This window comes from Oryctolagus cuniculus, chromosome 6 (genome assembly GCF_964237555.1).
Source record: "Oryctolagus cuniculus chromosome 6, mOryCun1.1, whole genome shotgun sequence".
NCBI classification, from domain to species: domain Eukaryota; kingdom Metazoa; phylum Chordata; class Mammalia; order Lagomorpha; family Leporidae; genus Oryctolagus; species Oryctolagus cuniculus.
Window position 1 is genome coordinate 123,839,596 of NC_091437.1, and position 27,000 is coordinate 123,866,595.

A 27,000-nucleotide genomic window follows, 5' to 3' on the forward strand; every position below is an offset into this window, starting at 1 on the left:
CGAGTGTCTCACGGCGACCCGGCCGCACTGAGGTACTGCTCCCTAATTATCATTCCTCGTGAGCTCTAGAATTTTCCAAGAGAAACTATGTCTGTTGCAATGTACTCCATGGAGCTAGGATTTGAAGGTTTGAGGATATGACAGCTTGAAAAACATCTTCTCGTGGAGAGAGGGGTTTTCCTGCCATCCATGTTGGCGGAAGAAATGTGTCAAGCAACTCATGTTGATGGAAAAAATTACTGTTGTCATTTACTGAAGATAATGAAGATAGAACCATTGTTGAGAGGCAATTAGCATAATTTCAAATCAGGAAACTTACCTGAATTAAGAACAATAATCCTTTCTTTTCTGCATTTCCTTGGCATGCATTAATGATTAAACTTGAAAAGACTCCAAAGAAAGTAACAATACTACCACTGGCAAGATTAATTCTATATTATAAATTTAATAGTGCATTGCTTCATCATTAGCAGCTTCTCTAGAAATGCCCTTAAGAAAGAGGGGTGGAAAAGATGTTTCAGATTCAGCTGTTAGGCTTCAGGAATGCTTTCTGCTGAGCGTGTATGAGCAGACATAAAACTAAAACTGCAGGGTTTTCCTCTGCACATTTTATGTAGGCTTGCTTCTGGACAAATGTGCCGAAGCAGACAACTTAGCAAACCACTCAGCAAGGGACATTTTCTGCGAATGTCAAGCACCGACATAAACGTCCACGTGAAGTGCTGCTGCCACAGGCATCCGGGAGGTTTTGGAGCATCAGTGACTTCCGCCCGGCGAGCGCCACGCACGCTGCTCCTCAGGACAGCGAAGTCGCGTCATCCAGGTTTGTGCAATGCTCCAGGTCACTCGCTCCTGGGGCCTTCATGTTTCCTTTCATTTGTTTCTAATAAAAATCTTGGAGACCAAAGTTTCTGCTTGACATGACTTCTCTGGAATTCCAGAAGAGCTCACCAGGGCTTTCTGGCTGCGCTGTGACCATCCTCTAATGGATTGCAGATACACTTCAGCCTGAGCTTCATAACGGCACAACAGAACTACAGGAAACATATATTCCATATCATGGATTTCGACTTGAGCTAAAGCCAGCATATTAGGGAAAATTAGAGATGGAAAAGACTTATCAATCACACATCTCTCGTTATTTTCTCAGTGCAGTTAGTTTTCCAACCTTAATCCAAATTAGCCCAATAACAGGGTGACGCCGCCTCTAAGGAAATTATTCTAGGGCCAAGGAGCTCTTGCTGCTATTAATTTCGTCTTTCCATATAAAATTCTAATATAATTTCATATCATTTCCTCCTTAATTCAATCTACTTCTTACTTCAATTCAGCTGGGCCATGATGAAGTAAGAAACCAAGTTTAGGTGTCTCATACAACACCTGCCACAGGGGATGCTCATTCAACACTGGTTCTTACCTATAACCCTCTCATCTAAAGTACTGCCTGGGTTTAACTGGAGAAAAAGTGATGTGTTCTCTGAACTCTTTCCTTGTTCCTTTACATCAGTATTCTCAGAGATGCAGAAGAGAGCAATGTCATTGGCATTTCCAGTTCTCCTTCCCCTGCTCCGTGCCCTGCACCAACTTCCTGCCACACCCCACTCGCTTGCCTCCCCCACTCCCATGAGTTCATTTGACACTGAGCGAGCTCCACCACGAAGCTCCTGAGTTCCATGTCACTTCAGTTCTTTGGGTTGATGATAACTTCATTATTGTAAACTGTCACAGTCAGGGGATAAATAGAAAAAGGAAAACATGAAATACAAGGCCACGCTTCGTAGATGCACAGATAATCTAACTCGGTCTCCGAAGACCAGACTTGGAAGGCTCCAAGGACACACATGAGCGCCTTGAGATGAAATGTGCAACCACCGTGCTCCACCAGGAACTGAAGCCTCTTAAGCAACTGTTTTTCTCTTCCAGCACTCTAGAACAGAACATCCTAGCCTCACATTATCAGAGTTCAACCCAACTCTCCAAGCCGCATCACCGGAGTCCCTGGGCCACGGTCTCCTGGACATCTAAGCAACTAGATGCACATGGCTGCTGGTGTCCTGGGCCTCACTGAATGGTGAGGACAGATATTAACCAGGTCATGCTAAACATGCTGAGAGCAGCTGAAGAGAAAGGGTAGGCCAAGGTTGCTGTGTGCAGTCAGGTGAGTTGTGCACTGCACAAAGACAGCAGAGCTGGCCAGCACCTACCACTTGTTGATTTGTGCATCTCTCAGGGCAGTGTTCTGACAGTCAGCACCAGTGTCTTGCTCTCATAAATCGACATACTCGATAGCTGCAGATGGACAGACATACTGTATCTTAAGCAACAGATGCTTTTTCATGGCCCCTCTAGAGGGCCTGGTAGGTGCGAAGGCAGCAGAGGAAACAGACCACTGGAGTCCCAAGGCCAGTGGAGGTGTCCTGGAGAAGAAAGTTGACTGGAGGGAAGGACTAGCAGTGGTTTGGAATTTTATTACAAACTCTACAGAGTTTATTTTTACTGGATTTCTGGTGTAATAAATAGTTTCCCAGAAAACACATTCTCAGATCGCCAGATCTGAAGGAAGTCTGCGGATCCGCCTGTGTGTAATTGATTAGCACGAGAACAAAGGTGCTGAGAAGCCCGGGCAAGAAGACTGGAAGTTGCGCACGCGTCTAGCTTGCTACGCTTTTCCTCTGAGCAGCTCCTCATCTGTCTCTGAAAATGTGCTCCCTCCTGGTGTGCTATTTGGAAGTTCTGGTATTTCCCGGTATGTTTTGTTAGGGAATATCTGGACGGGTTGAGGAGTAAATGCTGCTTAATGGTCGAATGAGGTGTGAAGAGCCTTCCGCTCTGCTCCCTAAAAACGAACCATTGCACAGATCAGAACAGTCGAAAGCATTTCCTTTATTGGTTCTTCCATTTTGGAGATCTTAACCAAGAGCCAGCTTTGGAGGGAGGGAAGTAAACTCCATGGTTATTATTACATAGGAACGAAGCATGAACCAGAAGCCATGGAGACAGTCTCTAGCACTGTCATTGTCTAGCACTGTACCATGTCCCCCTTCTTGTCCTTGGATACTTCTCTTTGCTCCAGTCGTCTCCACCGCCACCTGTGGGTAGCAACAATTTTTAGCCCCATTTTACAGATTAGGCATATGAGGTATATATTGGTTTAAAGACCTTGCTTGAGGTTACAGAGCTTGCTGGTGGTGGGACTGAGACCTGAACCCCGGGCAGTGTTTCCCCAGAGCTCGGGCTCTTCACTGTCCTACCGCCCTGGTCCACTGGGGCTAGTGTACTGCCTAGGTTCTAGAAGGCACTGAAAACCATCAATTAATGGAAACATAAACAAAAAATCAATATCCAGAATCAACCACACTGCTGCTGTAAGCAGCATTTTGGCCAGGACAAACATTTGCACTTATTATTCACTGATGAAAACCGTCAGCAAGAGAATTAAAATCCAGTCACCTTAAAAGAAGAAACAAGCACTGGCGCCACGGCTCACTAGGCTAATCCTCCGCCTTGCGGCGCCGGCACACCAGGTTCTAGTCCTGGTTGGGGTGCCGGATTCTGTCCTGGTTGCCCCTCTTCCAGGCCAGCTCTCTGCTATGGCCCGGGAGTGCAGTGGAGGATGGCCCAAGTGCTTGGGCCCTGCACCCCATGGGAGACCAGGAGGAAGCACCTGGCTCCTGCCATCGGATCAGCGCGATGCACCGGCTGCAGTGCACCGACTGTGGCGGCCATTGGAGGGTGAACCAATGGCAAAGGAAGACCTTTCCCTCTGTCTCTCTCTCACTGTCCACTCTGCCTGTCAAAAAAAAAAAAAAAAAGAAAGAAAGAAAGAAGAGGAAGAGGAAGAGGAGGAGGAGGAGGAGGAGGAAGAAGAGGAGGAAGAGGAGGAAGGGGGGAAGAGGAGGAAGAGGAAGAGGAAGAGGAAGAGGAAGAGGAAGAAGAAGAAGAAGAAGAAGAAGAAGAAGAAGAAGAAGAAACAAGCACACAGCGACGCTGACACCCTCCAAACGTTGGGCCAGGGAAGGAAAGGAGACCACGAGGCATCCGCACTCTTGTTTATGGCGGCACTAGTCACGGCAGCCAGGAAACAGAATCAACCCCGGTGTCCCTGATGGATGAGAGCCTAGCAAAATGGGGTACTAATACACAATGGAATACTATTAGGCCCTAGAAAAGAATGAAACTTGTCATTTGTGGCAATGTAGCTGAACTCAGGTTAGGTGAAATAAGTCAGACCCAGAAAGACAAATCTCACTGGCTCGCACTCGCATGTGGACGCTAAGTGAGGTCATCAAAGTTGGGGGAGGGGTGAGACCCCAGGGTCTGGGGAGGGTGGTGGGTAGAGGGTGTGGGATGGAGAGAGGGTGAGGAACAGGTATACATGTGCAGCTGGGTAGGAGGAATAGCTTCTTTTTATTATTATTTATTTTATTTATTTATTTTTTTTGACAGGCAGAGTGGACAGTGAGAGAGAGACAGGGAGAAAGGTCTTCCTTTGCCGTTGGTTCACCCTCCAACGGCCGCCGTGGCCGCTGCACTGCAGCCAGTGCATCGCGCTGATCCGAAGCCAGGTGCTTCTCCTGGTCTCCCATGGGGTGCAGGGCCCAAGCACTTCAGCCATCCTCCACTGCACTCCCTGGCCACAGCAAGACAGCTGGCCTGGAAGAGGGGCAATGGGGACAGAGTCCGGCACCCCGACCGGGACTAGAACCTGGTGTGCTGGCGCCGCAAGGCAGAGGATTAGCCTAGTGAGCCGTGGCGCCCGCAGAGGAATAGCTTCTAATGTCCAGTCGGATAACTCTGGTTGACAACATTTAATCATATTTGCGATTTCAGAACAGCTAATAGGATTTTGAATATTCCCAACACAAAGAAATAATAAATGTCTGAGGCAATGGATATACCAGTTATCCCAATCTGACCCTTACACATTGTATGATGTATTGAAATATCACACTGTGTCCCATAAATATGTACAATTATGCATCAGCTAAAATACAATAAAATAAAAGACACAGGCCTGGGCATTCAGACCCACCGATGCCCACGCCATGCACAAAGGTACTATGTCCGTGCTCAGCACCGGCGTGTTATCCAGCTGAGCCCCCAGCGCGATGTGACTGCGTGTGAGCACTTTCTGCTCAAAGTGTTGTCCCTTGAGATGCTTCATGTAAAAGTATCTACAGTTAACAGGTTTTATTTACAGTTAATAGTTTTTATTTACAGTTAATAGTTATGAATCTGCTTCTGACAGATTCATAGTGTGCATGGCCTATTCCAGGGCCCCAAGAAGCCCCACACTGAGACCTGTGTAAATACCAAAGTGCAGAACGCTGTTTGGTTCCAGAACTCTGCTTCTTAGAACACCCAGGATACCTTCTGCAAAGCTACTGCTTGAGACCTGCCGTCTGGGGGTTGGCACGTCAGGGAGGAAGACGGTCAAGGCAGGAAATGTGGGGGGAGAGCAGACTGAAATTCCCCTAACACATAGCGCTTCTCACAGACCAGTGCTGCCTGTGCACCTGTATCCACGTCTACGTGGCTCTTTCTGCATAGACTCAGACGTACCTGTTTAATGCAGTGTACAGAAGGAACAGGAGTGTTGATTAGGGAAGACAAACAGCAGCTCTGACACATGAGCTGTCTCACGGGCAGTCAGACCAGAACATGCATGTATTTACCCACACAATATCCACACATGCTGGTGTGGATCAGACCACCTAAGGAGAGAAGGGGGAGGGAGCTAAGTCTCTTCGCTTGGACTTAAGGGCTAAAACCTTTTAAAGTACTTGGATTTAAACTGTCTTTTCTAAATTTGAGAAAGCAGCAGAAGAAAAATCAGCAACGAATATGCAATTTCCACACAACATTGCAACAGATTTTATCTTTTCTTTTAATTCAAAGGAGGCTCCACTTATTTCTTCTAGCTCCCATTGAGATAACAGGAAATTTTTAAAAAAGTTCTGGCATAGAAAAATGGGGACACTATTCTTTCTGCCTCATCTGTAGACACAGCCATTAGCTACATCTGTTTTGAAAATACTTTCCTTTGCCCTTCAAGTCCTCAGGAGTTTCTAGAATCCTGCTGTAGACTCTCAGGGTAGCAGGGGTGGTTCCAGGGAGACTCCTCCAGCACCAGCAGGCCCTTTCCCACCTCACAGTGACTGCACACTCAGCCTCGGATGCTGCGGGCGGGTGTTTCTGAGCATGCATTGCTGTCCGCAAGGACTGCAGGGTAGGAAATGATGTGTGTTCGGGGCTATAAATTCACTTCTTTGAATCACTTTAAATGGGCAGAGAGGGAGGTAGCTAAAAATGCTCCCGAAGGAAAATCGTTTCCCAGGAGTGGGGGACACGAGATAAAAGGAGAATTTCAAGCTGAGGCAGTGCACTCGGCCCTCCCCCAGGTATCTACCAGATACACCCAGACGCTTGGTCTTCAGCTAGTTCATGGACACTGCACGGAGCAGTAAGAAACGAAACTAAGGAGGAGCAGTGGACACATAGGCTTTCTGAAGAATAATACAACATTTCAGAACAACTGGAGAAATCCCAAGTTGACCAAGGAACTGGATCTTTTGTCTCATATTTCTGAGATTTTGAGAAGCAAAAAAAAAAAAAATTCTAGAATTTCCATGCACAAGTTATGTCGGTAAACAGAAGATAAGACATACACAATTTGTTCATTGTATTGGGATGTCAAAAGTAGTAAATGACTACATCAAATTCTGTACCTTTTCAGAGTGGTAATAGTATGATTATTTTCAGTAAACAGTTTCTAAAAATATTCTACTATCATACATCATGAGACTATTTTATTATTTATTTATTTGAGAGGCAGAAGGTGAGGGTGGTATAGAGGGAGGGGAGAAGGAGAGGAGGAGTGGGAAGAGGGGGAGGGAGGAGAGAGAGAAGGAGAGAGAGATATCTCTCATCTGTTGGTTCACTCACCAAATGCCTGCAACAGCTAGGGCAGGGCCAGGACTAAAGCCAGGAGCCAGGAACTCAATCTGGGTCTCCCATTTGGGTGACAGGAACCCAGTTACCTGAGCCATTACTGCTGCCTTCCAGGGTCTGCATTAGCAGGAAGCTGCAGTCGGGAGCCAGAGCTGGTATCTGATGTGGGACTGCAGGTGTCTCAACTGGCTTCTTATCTGCCAGGCTACACATCCACCCCATGGAGGCATTTTAAATGATTAAAACAGGGAAGCTATTTCGAAAAGAAAATAAAATTCTCTCTGAACACATATCATTTCAATTGAAACTATGCTTTAAGAATTGCATATGTTTTAAGGAACAATATTAAAACTGGGATATGTGAGCATGTGGTATGCTTGATCTAGTTGTTAACAATGACTATCAACTTGTTTCCATTTCAATGAAGATTCTAAATTCACAGAAATTTAGAAACATGCTGTTTCCATACCAGCAGTTAAAGAGTAAAACCTAAGGGATTTTATTGATTTTAACGGGGCTTAGAAATTTTGTTCTCTCTCTCTTTTTTTTTTTTTTAGTAATGATTTTGCTGTTTTTCTTAGTCGTTTGTAACATCTCAATTCATGGTTTTCTAAATGTATTGAGTGAACCATATAAGTCTGGAAAGCAGATAATTGTAACAGTACTTTAAAATTGTACATTCTTTTGGTAATGTAGTAAAACCAATATTTAATTATTAATGTCAAAGAGATGTTGAACTATGGAGTCAAGATTAGACATCAAAGACTACAGTTTAATACAAGTAAAATATGGCATTGTATTACAAACGCTTTTAGGTAAGTTGCTAACGATTAAAGGCACAGCAGTAACATTTTCCCTGAACATTGACTTATGGAGACTCAGACACTGGGAACCAGGCTTTCACAGGCAAGTGTGACGGATACAGAATCAAGTGTCCTTATGGTTACTGGGCAGCACCAAGGGGCTCACTGAGGCCAGCAGTAGTGTCATTCCACACTTGTACACTAAGAAAATGGGGAATGGGATTTCTTCTTGTCAGCCCTTGTTTCCACTGTATGTTTTTTTTTTTTCACCAGTTATTCTAATTTCTTAAGAAACATGGCCCACCTGTAACAGACATACAGCCTAACGGAGCGATGAGAGTAATGGGGGCGAATCCGTAGGCGGCGAAGTTCCCCGTCTCCCCAGCGGCCATCAGCGCCACTCCGCCCCACCACAGCACGCTCTTGAAGTATGGCTTTGGGTACTCTTGTTGTGCCAGCTGGAGATGAGAATATTTCTAGAAGCAAATCAGAAATGCAAATAAGAAAATGGTCTTACTTAATTAAAACTTGCCTGAAATTCTGGGCCCCATAGGTTTGCATCATGGCTTTCACACTTATTTGTGGGTTATTATAGAGCAATTCGCAGGGTTTCCTACTTGTTTCAGACACATTAACAGCAGAAGTGACTCACATGGTTACAGCAGTTAGGGCCTTTTCACAAATGAGTGCTTAAGTTTCATGACAGTTCTAAAATATGCATCATTATGACTGTTTAAGATGAGCTTTCTATAAGGAGCTATGTGACTTTCTAGAACATTTTACTCAAACACTTCTTTTAGAATGTCAAAAAAACTCCAGATACCTAAATAAACATGAATGAAACACCAATAATAAATTATTAAAGTAAAACATTTTGAAAGGGGTTCAGATTTATGGGTCAAAGTACTTACCACAATAAACACAGCTGAGAAAAATGCTTTGGTAGCAGAAGATTGGTGGGGTAACTCTAACGTATATCTGGGTAAGTATGTATTTGAAATACATCAACAAATTCTTGAAAAATGGCCATTAAGTAAAGCCCTCGTTCCCTAATTATTTTATGATAACTAAACACACTTTCGTATGAGAAGTACATACAATTTTAGATTACTTACAACTTTTTCTAAAAGAATGTAATAAAAATACTAGAAGAAAACATCAGACATTAAAAAAAAACTTGGCATATAGAATATCTTACTAAGTATGGTCCAAAATTCCTAAGCCAGAGAAACAAAGACGGTTCAATTTTACTATATTTAAAAAATTCTGTACAAAACAAAATATTGTGAACAAAATCAAAGCAAAAACAACCATGTGAAGTGAGGGAAAGCATCTACAGTAAGTCTAGTAACCGAGGGTTGATATCACTAACATAAAGAGAATTTCTACATGTAAATAAGAAAAAGGCAAAGAATGCAAAAGTTATTTTGCAAAAGATATAAAAAAGTGGCCTACAGAAATAAAATTACAAGTGTAAAAAAGCTCTCAACCTGATGAATAATCAAAGGAATGTAAATATTATGAAACAATGAAACACTATCTATCTATCAGATTCCTTTACCAAATTAATTAATGGTATATGACCTTGACAATATGGAGAATGGGCACAACCAAACTGCTGGTGTGAGTAACATGTCACAACCTACACGGACATCAACTTGGCTGTCCTGAGCAAAATTTAAAATGAATATGCTCTTTGACCTATAGAAAAATCACGCAAGTATGCAAGGTATATCTATCTTTATAAAAATAATATGGTTATGTAGATATTGATTTCATTATTTGTAGTAGCAAAAAAGAATCTATATGCCCTGCATGGTTATATACATTTTGGAATATCCACCTAAATATAAGTGTACTTCTTATGTACAGAAGTCAGTTTGAGAAAAAAATGCATAACTAGCAATGATTACTTTAGAACAATGATAGAAATTTCACTTTTTTGGGCATTTGATTTCTTTTTATAAGGATAATGACTTATTTTAGTATTTTTCTAGTAATTAATACATTTCTCCATAATTGTTGAAAATTATATTTAATTATTTCTAGAAAGCATTTGTATAAAACAACATTCGGGGCCAACGCCTTGGCTCACTTGGCTAATCCTCCGTCTGCAGCGCCAGCACCCTGGGTTCTGTTCCCGGTTGGGGCGTTGGATTCTGTCCTGGTTGCTCTTCTTCCAGTCCAGCTCTCTGCTGTGGCCCCGGAGGGCAGTGGAGGATGGCCCAGGTCCTTGGGCCCTGCACCCGCATGGGAGACCAGGAGGAAGCACCTGGCTCCTGGCTTCAGTTTGGCGCAGTGCGCCGGCCATAGTGGCCATTTGGGGGTGAACCAACGAAAAGGAAGACCTTTCTCTCTGTTTTTCTCTAACTCTGCCTGTCCAAAAAAACCAAAAACAGAAAACAAAAACACACACACAGGCCGGTGCCGCGGCTCACTAGGCTAATCCTCCGCCTTGCGGTGCTGGCACACCGGGGTTCTAGTCCTTGTCGGGGCGCCGGATTCTGTCCCGGTTGCCCCTCTTCCAGGCCAGCTCTCTGCTGTGGCCAGGGAGTGCAGTGGAGGATGGCCCGAGTACTTGGGCCCTGCACCCCATGGGAGACCAGGAGAAGCACCTGGCTCCTGCCATCGGATCAGCGTGGTGCGCTGGCTGTAGCGCGCCAGCCGCGGCGGCCACTGGAGGGTGAACCAACGGCAAAGGAAGACCTTTCTCTCTGTCTCTCTCTCTCACTGTCCACTCTGCCTGTCAAAAAGAAATAAAAATAAAAAAAAATTAAAAACACACACACACACACAGCATTCGGAGATATACAGTATACAGATGACCAGTTTGAAGCAATCACTGTAGAAACTGCATTAGTTCTGCTCTGTTTCAAAACTGATTCATTAAGTGATTTAAATTTTTTTATTTAATTCACGTACAGTCAGCTTTTCGTTACTATAATGGAATATCTAAAATTAAGCTTATGAAGAAAAGAAGCTTATTTGGGCTCACAGTTCTGGAGTTTTACAGCCCAAGATCAAGCTGTTCCGTTGGTTTGGGCTCTGAGGAGGGGGCAGATGGCAGTGGCAGAGCAATTACAGAGATGGACCCTTGCGGGCCAGGAAGAAACAGGGCAGCTCAGCTCAGCTCCCTTTATAACCAACTCTTGGAAGACCTCCCTCTTAGGCTCACTTCCTAACTGTCATAATTGGATGAAGTTTCCACCCTGTGAGGACCATTACCTTATGACTCTTGGGTTTCAAGTCCAGCATGAGTTCCAAAGAAAAATCATGTTCAAGCCACAGCAATGCATGATTTGGTTTACAATTAATATTTTATTCAGTTTTTAGTTTAGCAAATCAGCAATTGTTTCAGGTTTCTAATTCATGGTTCAGTGCGAGTTCCCGTTTTACACTCTACGTTTTTCTTCAAGATCTTTAGTCTGCACTGACAAAGTTAATAGTAATTTCAAGAAAAGGGGAAAACCTGAAAATCTATACTCTTATGAATTGCTTCTAAAAAAATATTTGTACTGCATCAGGGGGTGAAGGCTATGAAAGGAACAAAAACGCAGAAAATGAAACCAGGGCAATTTATCCATTAGACGGAGCACACACCTTGCTGAGAGTTCACAATACTATCATGTGCCAACAAAAATATTTATTTTAAAATCAGAAGAAGAAGAAAATGAATGTGATCCAGCTGAGATTATATTTGCCTTCATACCAATGAGGTCATAAAATACAATTTTTTACTTTTTTTTTGAGAAAGAAGTCACAGAGGCAAAAGTGCTGAAGGCCTATGGAAGTCATAACATGTTTCTGGATCAAATTAAAGAGTTTTAAAGAATAAGTTTTTTCTTACCTGAATATTTAGGGAAATGCTGATTACGAGGTTTCCTAAAATGGCCAGCAAAACTCCCAACAGGTGAATCTGTAAAAGAAAATGTTTTCTTTAAATGAATAGGACTTGCAAGACATGTACTGCAAAAAAGATAAAAAGACAAAATTCAGTTGCTGTTTCATTCATTCTTGCATTCAGCTTTACTGATCGCCTATTTGCAGAGTAGGTCTGGAGCATAAATATGGTTTGAGTAGGATTTGTGTTTTTGCTTTAATTAAATATTTTTTAAAGAAGTAACTTGGTCCTTTACTGAATTCTCTAGTCTTTGTCTGCTTCATTCACTAAAATACATAAACTAACCATCAGGTTCTGACTTTCCCACAAGACACATCTTGTTTCTGCTTTCTGTCCATTTTGTGTTCTCTTAATACATTTGGGAGGATTGTGGTATGCGAGAATGATCATCGTACTTGGTGATAAAGGATAAGCGCCAGATACAGATCTGTGATTTTTTCACTTGAGTGGCTGAGCAAGGGGTTTTCACCCCCCACCCCCACCCCGGCCTCACTACAAAGGGTGTACTAGGCAAGAAGTTTCCAGAAATCCCTGTCTTTCTAAAAAGATTTTTTTCACTACAAAAAAATTCAACAGACATAAAATTTGTACATAGTTATGTGACATTTCATTTCATGTGTACTTATGTGATGTCTAATCAGGATACATATACTTATCCTTTCAAGCATGTAGCATTTCTTTATAGTGAAAACACCCAGAAATTCTCTTGGCTTTTTAATAGAGAAATGTACAGTAAACTAACATCTATCTTTTCCTTATTGTCAACAGAACCTCAAAGCTTCTTACTCCTATGTAGCTATTACCTAGTATCACCAATGAACCTTTCCCAATCCCCGCCTTTCCAGTTCCCTTCGCAGGCTTTGGTAACCACAATTATGTTTTTAGCTTCTATTCAGATTCCACACATGAGTGAAACCATGTGACATTTGTCCTTCTGTGCTCGGCTTATTTCACTTAACATAATGATCTCCAGTTGCATCCATGTCATTGAAAATGACAAGATTTCATCATTTTTTACGGCTGAGTAGTATGCCATTGTGTATGTGCACCGCATTTTCTTTATTCATTTCCTGGCTCCTCTGAATAGTGCTGCAATAAATATGGGAGTGAAGATGTCGCTTCAACAGATGGATTTCATTTCCCTTGGATGTGAAGTGAGATTTCAGGAGCACAGGGTAATTCTACTTTCAGCTTTCTGAGGAACCTCCATGCTATTTTCCACAATGGCTGTACTAATTTACATTCCCACCCGCAGTGTGCAAGTTGCCTTTTCTCTACATCCTCACCAACACGTGTGTCTCTCGTCTTCTTGATAACAGCCAGTCTTACTGGAGGCAGGTGACAGATCATCATGGTTCTGATTTGCATTTCTCTGATGATTACGGATGCTTAACTTTTTTTTTCTGTATCTGTGGCCACTTATAGGTCTTCCGCTGAGAAATGTCTCTTTATATCTATTGCCCACTTTTAATTGCATTGGTTTTTGTTGTTTTGTTTTTGTTTTGCTATTGAGTTGTTTTAGTCCTTTATATATTTTGAATATTAACCCCATGTCAGATGTTTAGCTAGCAAATATTTTCTCCCATTCTGTAGGTCCTCTTTTCTCTATTGATTGTTTCCTTTGCTCTGCAAAAAGCTCTTTAGTTTGGTAAAATTTAATTTGTCTATTTTGCTTTAATTTCCTATACTTTTGGGGTCTGATCTAAATAATATTTGCCAATTTCAGTGTTCCGAAACGTTTTCTCTATTTTCTTCTAATAGTCTCAAAGTTTCAGGTCTCACATTTACCTCTTTGATCCATTTTGAGCTGAGTTTTGAAAGGTAGGAGTCTAGATTCATTATTCTGCATGTAGATAGCTAATTTTTCCAGCGCCATTTATTAAAAAGACTATTCTTTTACCGAAACATGTTCTCAGCACTTTTATTAAAAACCACTGTGCTATGTGGACTGCTACTGTCAGGTCACTGCCAGACGTTGCACCTAACAGTCACTGCTGACGCTGTCCTGCTCCACCAGAGCCTTGGAATTCCACTGGGCTCTGAAGTAGGTCCACAGACTATCTGCAGGCATTGGTCTTGAGGCAGGGACCATTAGAATCTGCTTAATGTTGGGTTTTATCAGTCTGGCACTGAATTCCAGAACAGTCCTCTGCTTCCCTGCTATCTGTGGGGTTGTAAAAGGGGTGAAAGAGTTTCTCAGCTTTCAGGCAGGTCCTAGGTGGGTCACACCTCACTCTCATAGTCACCAGGCCCTGTGCAATCTTAGGGGTTCATACCAGGGCTGCGGGAGGCTGGTGGTGCTACACATCAAAACAAGTCTGTCTCACCACAGTGTAAGTCCCTGCCTGATCCTGGGACAAGCCCACAGACTCCAGCCACAGGCTCCAGCCTAGGCATAGAAACCAACAGAATCTGCCCAGCATTGGGCTTTATCAGTACAGCACCATCGAAATCCCCCTCTATGACCGCCACTGCAGCTAGACCACAATTTCCCACCACTTCCCTGGTCAAGAACCCATAAATGTCTCTCCACAGTCAACTTTGTGAAATTTGGAACCACCACACCAGCTGCCCATCATCTGTCTTCACCCTGGCCATCCAACTGCCTACAGCATGCTTGATGTGTCCTTCCAGGGATCTGGTCCACACTACCTTTTGGTCACATGGGAAGTTGCTTGTGACACCTGGCTCACCTGGGTTCCTTCCCTCACCCACTCCAGTCATACTTCACTCTCCTGGCCTTTATTCGGTCCAGCTATTTGAGACTTTCTCAAATGACTACATTCCATCTTTACTTTTTCAGAGTCTAAATGGTAGATGTCCCTTATTTCTTTTTTAAAAAATATTTATTTATTTATTTGAAAGTCAGAGTTACACAGAGAGAGGAGAGGCAGAGAGAGAGAGAGAGAGAGAGAGAGAGATGGAGGGAGGGAGAGGGGTTTTCCATGATGGTTCACTCTCTAATTGGCCGCAACAGCCGGAGCTGTGCCAATCCAAGGCCAAGAGCCAGGACGTTCTTCTGGGTCTCCCATGTGGGTGCAGGGGCCCAAGGACTTGGGCCATCTTCTATTGCTTTCCCAGGCCATAGCAGAGAGCTAGATCTGTAGTGGAGCAGCTAGGTCTCGAACTGGTACCCATATGGGATGCTGGTGCTTCAGGCCAGGGTGTTAACCCGCTGCACCATAGCACCAGCCTTAACCCTAACCCTTATTTCTTCTTTTTCATTGTCATATATGTCATTTTGCTTTTCAAGGAGAAGGCAAATACTTGAAGTGACAAGACCAAGTCTTATGCTTCTTCCAAGGAGTCTTCTACATTATCTACCACACAAAATTAGGAGCTTCACAAATACGACTTGAAAATAATCTAATCAGAGCAATGACCTCTAATTCGTCCACGCTGCCCCAGATGATTGTCACGGACAGTTCATGTATGACTTGACACCTTCATAAGATGTGTTTGCTGCTTCCATGGGAGAACAAAGGGACAGTATTTTCTGTTGGTATCGATCAGCATGATACAAGGGGCCTCTTTCCCTTCTTTCTCTACAGTAGATAACTTCTAGCTAACTTCAAATCCCAAGGAGTTATTTGAATTTCAAATGAATATTACAACCACAAGAAACTCTTTTCAAACAGCAAAATGTCTTTGAAGTTTTAGAGCTTTATTAAAAGAGCTGAAGTGAAACTCAATGTTTTAAAAAATGAGGCAAGGAAGTTAAAAATTCATTTTATAGTTGATATATAATATCCATCGTCTTTAATCAGCTAAGAATTTCCTTTTCCTAATGGAGGAACTTGGCAATAATTTTGATCACTATTCCTCTTGGGGAACAATTGCAGCAGAGTACAATGTGCTATTTCCATGCTTTGTATTTACAATCTGGCATTTGGCAGTAATCAGGAAAATAAAGATTTAGAAGAAATTTGGCACTGAATGGATAATTACAAAAATCTTCCATAATTATATAGAAGTAAATTATTGAGTAGACATAATTTACTTTAAAATTCTTTTAACCATTCACGGAGTAGTTTAAATGGCACGAGGCCGGGTGTTTAAAAATTGGTGGCAAGATTTGGCAATGATTTCTTGTACATGAAACCAAAAACATAGCCAAGAAAAGAAAAAAAAAATAGGTAAGCTGGACTTCAACAAGATTAAAAACTTTTGTGCATCAAAGGGCACTATCAACTGAGTAAAAAGACCACCTACAAAATAGGATAAAATATTCACAGGTCACGAATCTGATTAGGGATTGATCTCCAGAATATATAAAGAATGCCTAAGTCAACACCACCACTACCAACAATCAATCTGATTAAAAATGGGTGAAGGACTTGAATAGACATTGCTCCAGAGAAGACACACAAAAGGCAAACAGACGCATAGAAAGATGTTCAAATCACTCATCATTAAGGAAATACAAACCAAAACCACAATGAGTCACCCCTTCATTCCCATTTGGATAGCTATAATTTAAAAAAAATTAAGACAAAAAATAAGAAAATAAGTATGGGTGAAGATATAGAGAAATTGGAGCTCTTGTGCATTACAGAAGGGAATGTAAAACGTTGTAGCCACTGTGGAAAATGGTATAGCGATTCCTCAAAAACTGAAACAAAGTATTACCATATAAACCAGCAGTTCCATTTCCTGGATATACATCCAAATGAACTGAAAGTATTGGACTCAAACATATATTTGTTGTCCATGACTATGGCAGCATTATTCACAACAATCAAAAGCCACTGACGTGTCCAGCCATGGATGAATAGATACAAAATAATGTGGTATATCCGAAGAATAGAATATCATTCAGCCTTAATAAGTAAGGACATTTTTTTCATAAAATTTTAAAAAAGATTTATTTATTTATTTGAAAGAGTTTCATACACTGAGATCTTTCATCCTCTGGTTTATTCCCCAAATGGTTGTGACAGCTACCAGGACTGGGCCAGGCTGAAGCCAGGAGCCAGGAGCTTCATCAAGGCCTCCCTCTTGGATGCGGTGGCCCAAGCACTTGGGTCATCCTCCACTGCTTTAACAGGGTGCATCAGCAGGGAGCTGGATAGAAGTGGAGCAGCCTGGACTCAAACCCACACCCATATAGGATACTGACACTGCAGGAGGTGGCTTTACCCATTACACCACAGCGCCAGCCCCTGTAAGGAAATTTTGACACATGCTACAACATGGATGAACCTTGAAGGCTTTGTTCTTAAGTGAAATTAGCCAGTCAAAAACGATAGCTATTGTATGATTCCACTTACATGAGGTTCCTAAGATAGTAAAATCCGTGAAAGAAGGTAAAGGATGGTGTCCAGGAGTGCAGAGTGGGAAGAATGGGGAGTTGTTGTAGAATGAATGTCAAGTTGGGCTGGAGTAAGAAGTTCTAGAGATGGATGCTGGTGATGGCTGCACCACTGTGAAAATGTACTTAGTGCCATAGAACCATACTTAAAACAGCTAAAATGGTAAATTTCACATTATATGTATTTTACCACAAACAAAATTGGTGGTGGAGGAAGTCTGATTGTGGGTTGACTTGGAGAACCTAAGGAAAAGCTCACCTCCTACAGAATAGCTTCATGCCGAGATTTAACATTGAGCACTTTACTTTCATTCTTTTAAATTAAATATTGTCCTACCACAAGATTTTTTTTCCCTTAAAGTGGACACTCCTGGAAAGGTACACACTATTAAATTATTAATATAGTAACATAAATGTTATCAAACAGATTAATCAAAAGAGCCCAAGCTGGCAAAAACAGACAATTCCTCCCTGCTTCCTATACCCATGCACTTTTCTGGGTAACCACATACTCCTTCCCATCAAGAGGCACGGGCCATTTTCTACCCCTGAGTTCCGACTGGCCAACAGACTACAATCAAAGTGAAAGTGTGCTACTGCCACGAGTAGGCCTCAAAATGTACTGCATGCTTCCACACCTTTGTTTTGGAAAGTTCTTGAGAACCAGCCCAGGCTAACCTGCTGGGTAATGTCAGACAGGGGCCAAGCAACGTTGCTGCTCTAGTGTCTACGGCCTAGCCAAGGGTCAGTCAATGACCAGTCTGAGACAAAGGCCATCCCTCTACCAGCCAGCCCCTGGCTTGAGTGACCAGCCACAGCATGATCCACACCAGTTGATCAACTGTCTTAGATGCACCAATACATAGTTGTCATTTTAAGCCACAAAGAACTGGGGACGATTTGTTTTGCAATAAGAAAGAATAGAATGTGGCTTAGAAGACAGAGAAATGGGGAGAGAGATACTCTAGGGCTCTTCAGGGTGGGGAACGTCCAGCCCATAGGCTATGCATGTGAGCCCCATGAAATCATTTGGTCTGGTCCTGCCAAGGCTACAGCAGGTGGGACTCAACATTCAATAAATCTATAGCAGATGATTTTGGATGGCCGACAAATGATGTTATAAATAACCAAATGGCCCTTAGCAGGAAAAAGGTTCCCTACTTCTGACTTAGAGAAAAACAGGGTTTCAAGATTAGAAAGTGAGACATTTTGTTTGCTCTTTTCAGGGACAGACAAAAAAAATACTGTTCCCCAAATCAGGAAACCCATCACTGCCATCTGCTCGCCACATGCGACCCTACGGAGTCTTATCCTCTCTGACCCTCGGTTTTCTCAGCTGGGAGATGAGATGACACCCTCAGGAGCCTGGGGGAGTCCAAGATGTGAGAGGTCATGGAGATGAAGTCAAGATGCAACACAGTGATGATCTGAAGTGGTGGACTCAAGCAATATTAAGAAATAATAATCATGCTATCATTTGTTTATATCTAAAATTTCCAAGTAAACACTTAAATTATTTTTTTGAAAAAAAAAAAAAAACACAACTGTCAACCTGCTTCACACTTTTTGCATCAGAGTATATGTGCCAATTTCATACACTTTACTATAAATATTCATTTTGTTTTCAATAAGGTCTTCCAAATCTGACGAGTTTCTAAAGTAATTACAAGATGTAAATTATCTTATGGTTTTCTTAATGTAATAGAATCAGAGATACAAATTTGTAACATTTTCATTCTTTTTCTCCAAAAATTACTTGATTACAGATATGGGTAGCCGAAGGAGTATTTCATATTTTCTGATCAGTAAAGCAGTCATACTATTCTAATATTTCTGCTTCCAAGCCTTCATGATAGGGTTAGAGAAGAGCTCACATTATAATATTTACCTTGCCACCATTTGCTCTGTAATTTTATGGAGTATTAAAAAATTAGTCATATTTCAGGATGGACAACATAAAATTTATTATTCCTGAAGGTAGAATTAACTTTGAAGTCAGTTACCTCACACCTGCAATCTTCATGGAGCAAAATTTAGAGATTTTAAATTAGCCATGTACAGATTCCCTACAATTAAATAACCGTCTTCCTTCCGGTCTGTTGGGTTTCCCACAATAAACCTTTTCCCTTAAAAAAATTATAAAAAAATGACAGTTGTCAAAGTCATGTGGAAATTCAATTCTACAACCTAAGAAACTATAAAAGGAGGACAATCCCTTTTTTGTGTGTGTCTAAGTCTAGTTCTGAGTGTTATAAAATAATTAAAATAAGTAGGAAAAATCACAAACTATTTCTGAGTGAATCAGATGATTTTCAATTGCTGAACAGAAACAAGTGGGCAGAGACATATTCACATATGCACAATCTTCTCACAAAGAACGTGGAGACAGATATGACCTTCTAAGTCTTTCCTAGCCTTGCTCATCCATCAGAGAACCCCCTACACACATTTCCCCTTGCACACTGATGATTTATTTTATAATATGTGCAATAAAACTTAAGTTCTGGTGGTTGGTCCAATAACTACCATGAATTCAAAGTAGTAAAATTAAATTTTAAGATGTTTTCAACAACTTCAACATGATCTAAGATTATCAGTGGTTTCCACTGGTGACAAGGGTACACGTTCTTTTAATACTACTTCAGTCTCTTGTCCACCTTCATTATAGAAGGAAGTGGTAAACTTCAGCCAGGCTAGTACAAATACAAGAGTAGTGTGTGTTTGTTTGTTTGTTTCTTGTTCAAATTCACCGAACTTTATCCCTGGACAACAAATTCAGAACCCTTGCACGTGGGGTGTGACCCCCCTGTGTTCTTTTTGGTATGTAGGGATCAGTTTTTGCTTGAATTCCTCCAGTGATGTGGCAAATATTTCCTACTAAGTAGTGAGCCGCCCATCGCCAAGTGGTTGAAGGGCTCAGCTGGTCAGTTCTTTCAGGGAGTGGTCATCTTTCCACCCTGGGTTGCACCCCTAGGTCCTTCTCCCTGCGGATACAGACCTAAGTCAGCTCTCTCTTCCACTGGACACTTTTCAGCTGCTAAAAGACAAGAATTCCACTATTTTGTTCTCTCTCTCCCTCTTGCCCTCTCTCTCTTAATGAGGCAGTAACTTTTACTCACTTGCTAAAATGAGGAAACTGAAGTTGAAAGATTTAAGTTACCTGATATATTTCCATCCTTAGTGGGAGAGCCCAAGTCTGTTTGATTTCAGAGTTCATCCTTCTTTCAAGACCTTATGGTGAATTTTTAATTCTTTTACTATATTTCATTCTCTCTCTTTTTAAAGATTTATTTATTTTATATGAAAAGCAGAGTTACAGAGAGGGAGAGACAGAGAGATCTCTCATCCACTGGCTCATTCCTCAAATGGCTGCAATGGCCAGGACTGGGCCAGGTCAAAGCCAGGAACCAGGAGCTTCATCTAGGTCTCCCACGTGGGTGCAGGGACTCAGGGACTTCTGTCATCTTCCACTGCTTTCCCAGGCACATTAGCAGGGAACTGGAATGGAAGTGGGGCAGCCGGGACTCGAATCCTCACCCTTATGGGATGCCAGCATAGCAGGCAGCAACCCAACCCACCACGCCACAATTCTGGCCCCTTTTATATTTCTCTTAAGCTAAATGGAGGTCATCAAGGGCAAGGATTTTGTCTTTTTATTTCTTCCTTATTCATTTTGTTTCTCCAACAATGGCACTGACTTTGCTACTTAAAATTAATCATAGGCCAAGGTGTGTAGAAAGAAAAAGATATTTCTTCAACAACAGTTAACCTGTTTAATTTTATAAAAATAAGCTAGTGAATGTTTTAGAGTGTTAGAAATATTCTGTATGGGGCTGGTGTTGTGGTGCAGCTGGTTAAAGCCCTGGCCTGAAGCGTTGGCATCCCATATGGGTGCCATTTCTAGTCCTGGCTGCTCCTCTTCCTATCCAGCTCTCTGCTATGGCCTGGGAAAGTAGTAGAAGATGGCCCAAGTCCTTGGGCCCCTGTACCCATGTGGGAGGCCTGGAGGAAGCTCCTGGCTTTGGATTGGCACAACTTTGGCTGTCGTGGCCATCTGGGGAGTAAACCAGCGGATGGAAGACCTCTCTCTCTGTCTCTACCTCTTTCTGTAACTCTTTCAAAAAAATTAAAAAAGAAATATTCTGTTTAAAATGTTATTAATAGTTACTGTAATTTATTAATTAAAAATAATCAATACAATTAATTCATTTGTTTTTAACACCAAGTAAAAATTAAAAGTACTATAGGCAACTGTTTTCTTATCCCACACACCACACATTACAGAATTCAAATTATTGATATAGATTTAAAATTTAAGATGTTCTCTGAAAACCAAGGAAATCAGTGTTTTTTTCAGAAATATTTCCATAATGCTCAGCATCAATGTAATATTAGCTCCCAATATAAAATCCTATAATTATACAGGATAAATAAAGTATTAAAATGTCCATAAAAAGGCTATGATTAAAAAGGACAGTTTCTCTACCAACATATAATTAAGGAATTTTAGAAATAAGTGGGCCATAAATCAAACTTTTCATTTCACAAATGGGGAAATGAGAGTCCAAGGAAGTAAGTTACTGAAAGACAGGTAACAATGCAGAATTAGGACCAGAGCCCCAGTATAGAGACTCCATTTTTTATGTCTCTTTTAAGAGCCACATTAATCTTAAATTACTGATGACATCTCACTAGAAAATAATTACATCATCATATACTTACTATATGACATTTAAATTTTGAAAATTATAAAATATACAAAACCTACAGAAAGTATAAAAAATTTTATTACAAACCTATATTCCAACCAAATGACCAAGAAGTCATAAAGAACTAGCACAGTGGCCGGCGCCGTGGCTCAACAGGCTAATCCTCTGCCTTGCGGCACCGGCACACCGGGTTCTAGTCCCGGTCGGGGTGCCAGATTCTGTCCCGGTTGCCCCTCTTCCAGGCCAGCTCTCTGCTATGGCCTGGGAGTGCAGTGGAGGATGGCCCAAGTGCTTGGGCCCTGCACCCGCATGGGAGACCAGGAGAAGCACCTGGCTCCTGGCTTCGGATCAGCGTGATGTGCCGGCTGCAGCGCGCCAGCCGCGGTGGCCACTGAAGGGTGAGCCAACAGCAAAAAGGAAGACCTTTCTCTCTGTTTCTCTCTCACTGTCCACTCTGCCTGTCAAAAAAAAAAAAAAAAAAAAAAAAAATTAAAAAAAAAAAAGAACTAGCACAGCAAGAAAATGAAAGGAAGAAATAAACCTATCTTTATGCACAAACATGACCTTGTATACACAAGATCCATTAAAAAGCTATTAGGAATAATTGGTTAAGCATAGTTGCAGGACAACAGATCATTATACAAAAATCAATTGTATTTATACACATGAGCAAGGAACAATGAAATAAAATTAAGAAGCAAATTGCATCTATAATAGCATCAAAAGGAGTAAACTATTTAGGAATAAATTCACCAAAAGAAACACAAATCTTATAGTCTGAAAGCTATAAATATTGTTGAAAAAATTATAGGTGATTCTAAATAATGGAAAGACATTCTATGTTCATGGATCAGAAGACTTAATATTCTTGAGCTAGAAGCACTCAAAATTGATCTACAAATTCAATTCAATCCCTATCAGAATCTCAACAGGTTTCTTTGTAGAAACTGACAATCTGATCTTTAAATGCATACAGAAATTCAAGGGACCCAGAATAGGCAAAAGAGTCTTGAAAAGGCTGGAGGACTCACCTCATTTCAGAGCTTACTAAAGCACAACGGTAATCAATATAGTGTGATACAAGGATAGGCATCTAGATAAATGGAACAGAATCAAGAGTTCAGAACTAAATTTATCTAAGGGCAATTGTGTGAAAAGGGTGTAAGCTCACTCAGTGGAGAAAGACTATGCTTTTCAACAAATATCCTGAGACCCTTGATTACCACATCCAAAAATAAATGAAGCTGAGCCCTAACTTTATACCATATACCAATTTTAACTCAAAGTTTAGGATCAAAAACCTAAATTAAAGAGCCATAACTATGAAACTTTTAGAAGAAAACATAGGGTAAATTTTCATGACTTACATTTGGCCCTGAATTCTTATATATATCAAATACATAATCAAGAAATAGATAAAGCAGATTTTATCAAAATTGAAAGCTTCTGTGCTACAAAGGGCATTGCTAAGAATGAAAAGACAACACACAAAATGAAGTAAAATATTTGTAAAACAGATATCTCATAAGGGATTTGTATATACAATACATGAATAACTCTAACATCTCAATAATAGAAAGTAACCCACTTAAAAATGGCCAAAGGGTCTGAACAGACATTTCTCTAAAGAAGATAAATAACCAATAAGCACATGAAAATATGTTCTAAACATCACTAGTCAACAGATATGAAAATTAAAACCACAATGATATGCCACTGCATACAAAGTAAGATGCCTACAATTAAAAGTCAAGTAATTACAAGTGTTAGCATGAATGGGTATAAATCAGACTCCTCAGACAGCGCTCATAGGAATGTAATATGGTACAACCACTTTGGAAAATTTTTTCCTCAAAAAGTTGGTCATGAAATTCCCTTTGACAAAGCAATTTCATCACCCCTCACCCTTCAACTCATCAGTATTACTCAAAGTCCACAGTTGGCATGAGAGTTCACTCTCTGTGTTATAGTCTATGGACAAGGACAAATGTACACTGACATGTATCTAACAGTATGGAATCATTTAGAATACTTTCACTATGAATATCCTCTGTGTTTGCTCCTTTATCCCTCCTTTCTCCCAGCCCCTGGCAACAACTGATCTTTTTGCTGTCTGTGAAGTTTTGCCTTTTCCAGAAAGTCATGTGTTGGAATCACACAGTATGTAGCCTTTGCACATTGACTTATTTCACTTACACGGATCTAAGCTCCCTCCATATCTTTTCATGGCTTGATAGCCTCTTTCTTTCTTTCTTTCTTTCTTTCTTTCTTTCTTTCTTTCTTTCTTTCTTTCTTTCTTTCTTTCTTTCTTTTTTTCTTTCTTTCTTTCTTTCTTTCTTTCTTTCTTTTTCTCTCTCTCTCTCTCTTTCTTTCTTTCTTTCTTTTTTTGACAGGTAGAGTGGATAGTGAGAGAGAGAGAGACAGAGAGGAAGGTCTTCCTTCGCCGTTGGTTCACCCTCCAATGGCCGCCGCGGCCGGCACACTGCGCTGATCCAAAGCCAGGAGCCAGGTGCTTCTCCTGGTCTCCCATGGGGTGCAGGGCCCAAGCACTTGGGCCATCCTCCACTGCACTCCCGGGCCACAGCAGAGAGGGGCAACCGGGACAGAATCCGGTGCCCCGACCGGGACTAGAACCCGGTGTGCGGGCGCCGCAAGGCAGAGGATCAGCCCAGTGAGCCACGGCAATGGCCCCATTTCTTTCTAGTACTAATATCCATCCCATTGCCTGGTTGCACCACAGTTTCTCCATTCATTTAGTGAAGGACCTTTTGGTTGCTTCCAAGTTTTGGCAATTCTAAAAAAAAGCTGCAATAAACATCCATGAGCAAGTTTGTATGTAGTGACAACTTACCAATATTTTTGGGTAGATACTGAGGAGCATGACTACTGGATGATAAAATAAGAGTAGTTTGGTTTTCTAAGAAACTGCTAAGTTGTGTAAAATGGATGTACCATTTTGAATTTCTACTGTCAATGAATGGAAGTTTCTAGTCAGGGCAGATTCTTGATGTAGCAATTCAGACACTGCTTGGGACACCCACATTTCACATCAGAGTGCTGGTTTAGAGTCCAGGCTCTGCTACTGGTTCCAGCTTCCTATTAATATGCATCATGGAAGTACCTGCCACCAACGTGGGGGACCCAGGTTGAGTTTTGGCTAATGGCTTCGTCCTGACCCACTGCAAGCTGTTATAGGCATTTGGAGAGTGAATCAGCAGATAGAAGATCTCTCTCTCCCTTCCCTTCCCAAATTTTGTCTCTCTGCCTTTGAAATAAAATGAAAATAAACAGAAAGGAAAGATTATGAGTTGATTTTTTTTTACAAAAGAGGAATGCTTAAAGAAACAGTTGATATTGATTTATAGTCAATACTTGCATTATTTATCCATCTTTGCTCACCATTCCTAGTTTTTAAATAACAGCTTTATTGAGACATAATCCATATAACATATTTTCATCTTTTTAAAGCATGCAATTCAACTTTTTAAAAGTATATTCATAGAACTGTGAACTCATCCCCACTATCTGCTTTCAGACATTTTCATCACCACCAAGGGAAACTACATCCCCTTTAGCAATCACTTATTCCCTCCTCCCTGGACACTGCCAATCTACCTCCTATCTGCATGTATTTTCCCATTTTGGACATTTTATAGAAATGCACTCATACAGTATACAGTCTTTGATGTCTTTTTTTCCCCTCATCATAATGTTTCCAAAGCTTATCATGTGGCATTATTGACATTTAATATGCATGTGTCATCCCTTATATGGCTGTATGGGCCATTATATGGATTTATCAAATTTTGTTTGTTTATCCATCAGTTGAAGATATGTACGTTGTTTCCACTTTCTTCTGGATTCAGCATTCTTCTTCCAGAAAAAAAACTTCAGCAGTTCTTTCAGCAGAATTGTATTAATTGAAAATTCTGTTACTCTGCAAATATCTTCATGTCATCTTTCTTCCTGAGTATGGAAGTACAAGCTGATAGTTCCTTCATTCAACACTTCAACAATTTTATCCCATTGTCTTCTGGCCCTCATTGTTGTTGTTGAGAAGTACATTGTTAGTCTAACTGTTGCTTCTTTGTAGTTAATTTTACTTGGTAGGTCATTTTACTCAGGATACTTTAAAGATTTTCATTGTCACTTTTTTTTTTGTAGTTTTGCTATAATTTCTCTAATGTGAATTACTGTTTGCTTATATTGTTTCCTTAGTTTAAGGACTGATATCTTTCATTTATTTTGTTAAGTTCTCAACCATTATCTCTTAAATGCCATTTCTCCAACGCTCTATTCTCTCCCTATATAGAACTCTTCTTCCTAGTGCATTAGATCTTTTCATTCTGTTCCCATTGTTTCTTAACATTTCTCTCACATTTTCCAATTCTATCTCTTCGCACTGAATTCTGAGTAATTTCTTCAAATCTATCTGCTTTCCTGGCCTCCCTCCTCTGAAATGAGTTTTAAGTGCTTCTATCAGTCCCTATATTATACTATGATTTTCTTTTTACTAGTCCATTTCCCCCTCTAGACTATATGTTCCTTGAGAGCAGGCTGTGTCTTACTCAGAACATATAATAACCTGAAGTAATCACTACTGAATAGTTTTTTCATTTAGAGGCTCTGGTAAATGTGCTTTAAGGACAATAAAATCCTCATGTGCAATTAGAAGTATCACTTGCATACAATGAGCAGGCCCTTAAAAACTTGCCATTAAATTAAAGATATATAGCTCATATCATTACTTAGTGAGTATATTGTTTTCAAGTATTTTAAAAGCAGAGGCTTAGAACTCTCTCTCTCCTCCTTCCCAAGCCCCTTACTAATCTGGAGACTAGTCCGGAAAAGGAACAGGCAGCCAGAGAAGGCAAGTGACTTATGCAAAGTCACACAGCTAGATAGCAGCCAAATTTGGGCCCAAGGCACCTAGGTTAAGTCTGCAACACTGAATCACAGACTGTAGTAGGTAACTTTCTGGATACTCAATGTAAATATACCACACTTTTTTAATTAGCAGAATTTGTTTTTCAGTGTAAATAAAGCAAAGACAACAGTCCAGAGGAAAGGTTGATTCATAGAGGTAGTTTTGAACATGGGAAAGGTCATATTTGCCTTGTAACTTTGGGTAATGATACCTCCTATTCTAGCAGTAAAACAGCCTGACTTAGAAAGAGAGGCCTAATTTCTAGTATCAGCAAGACCAAAGGTTGGAGCGATTTAGGTCCACTAATCTCTGTAGGGATGACCCCAGGACCTATACCTAGGTGGGGATATGTCTGAGCAAAGGGTTTTCGGTTCACCTTGCTCAAGTGAATTCTGAGT

General features: G+C 41.0%; 1 protein-coding gene across 1 annotated transcript in view; it reads right to left on the reverse strand.

Moving 5' to 3' along the window:
- NIPAL2 (NIPA like domain containing 2) overlaps positions 1-27,000 on the reverse strand; it is an 88,709-nt gene that overhangs the window by 48,351 nt on the left and 13,358 nt on the right. The window contains exons 2-3 of the mRNA XM_051843948.2: positions 11,602-11,670; positions 8,059-8,230 (exon numbers count right to left, since the gene is read on the reverse strand). Of these exons, the coding sequence (XP_051699908.2) occupies positions 8,059-8,230; positions 11,602-11,670 (241 nt within the window). The remainder of the gene's footprint in view (positions 1-8,058; positions 8,231-11,601; positions 11,671-27,000) is intronic.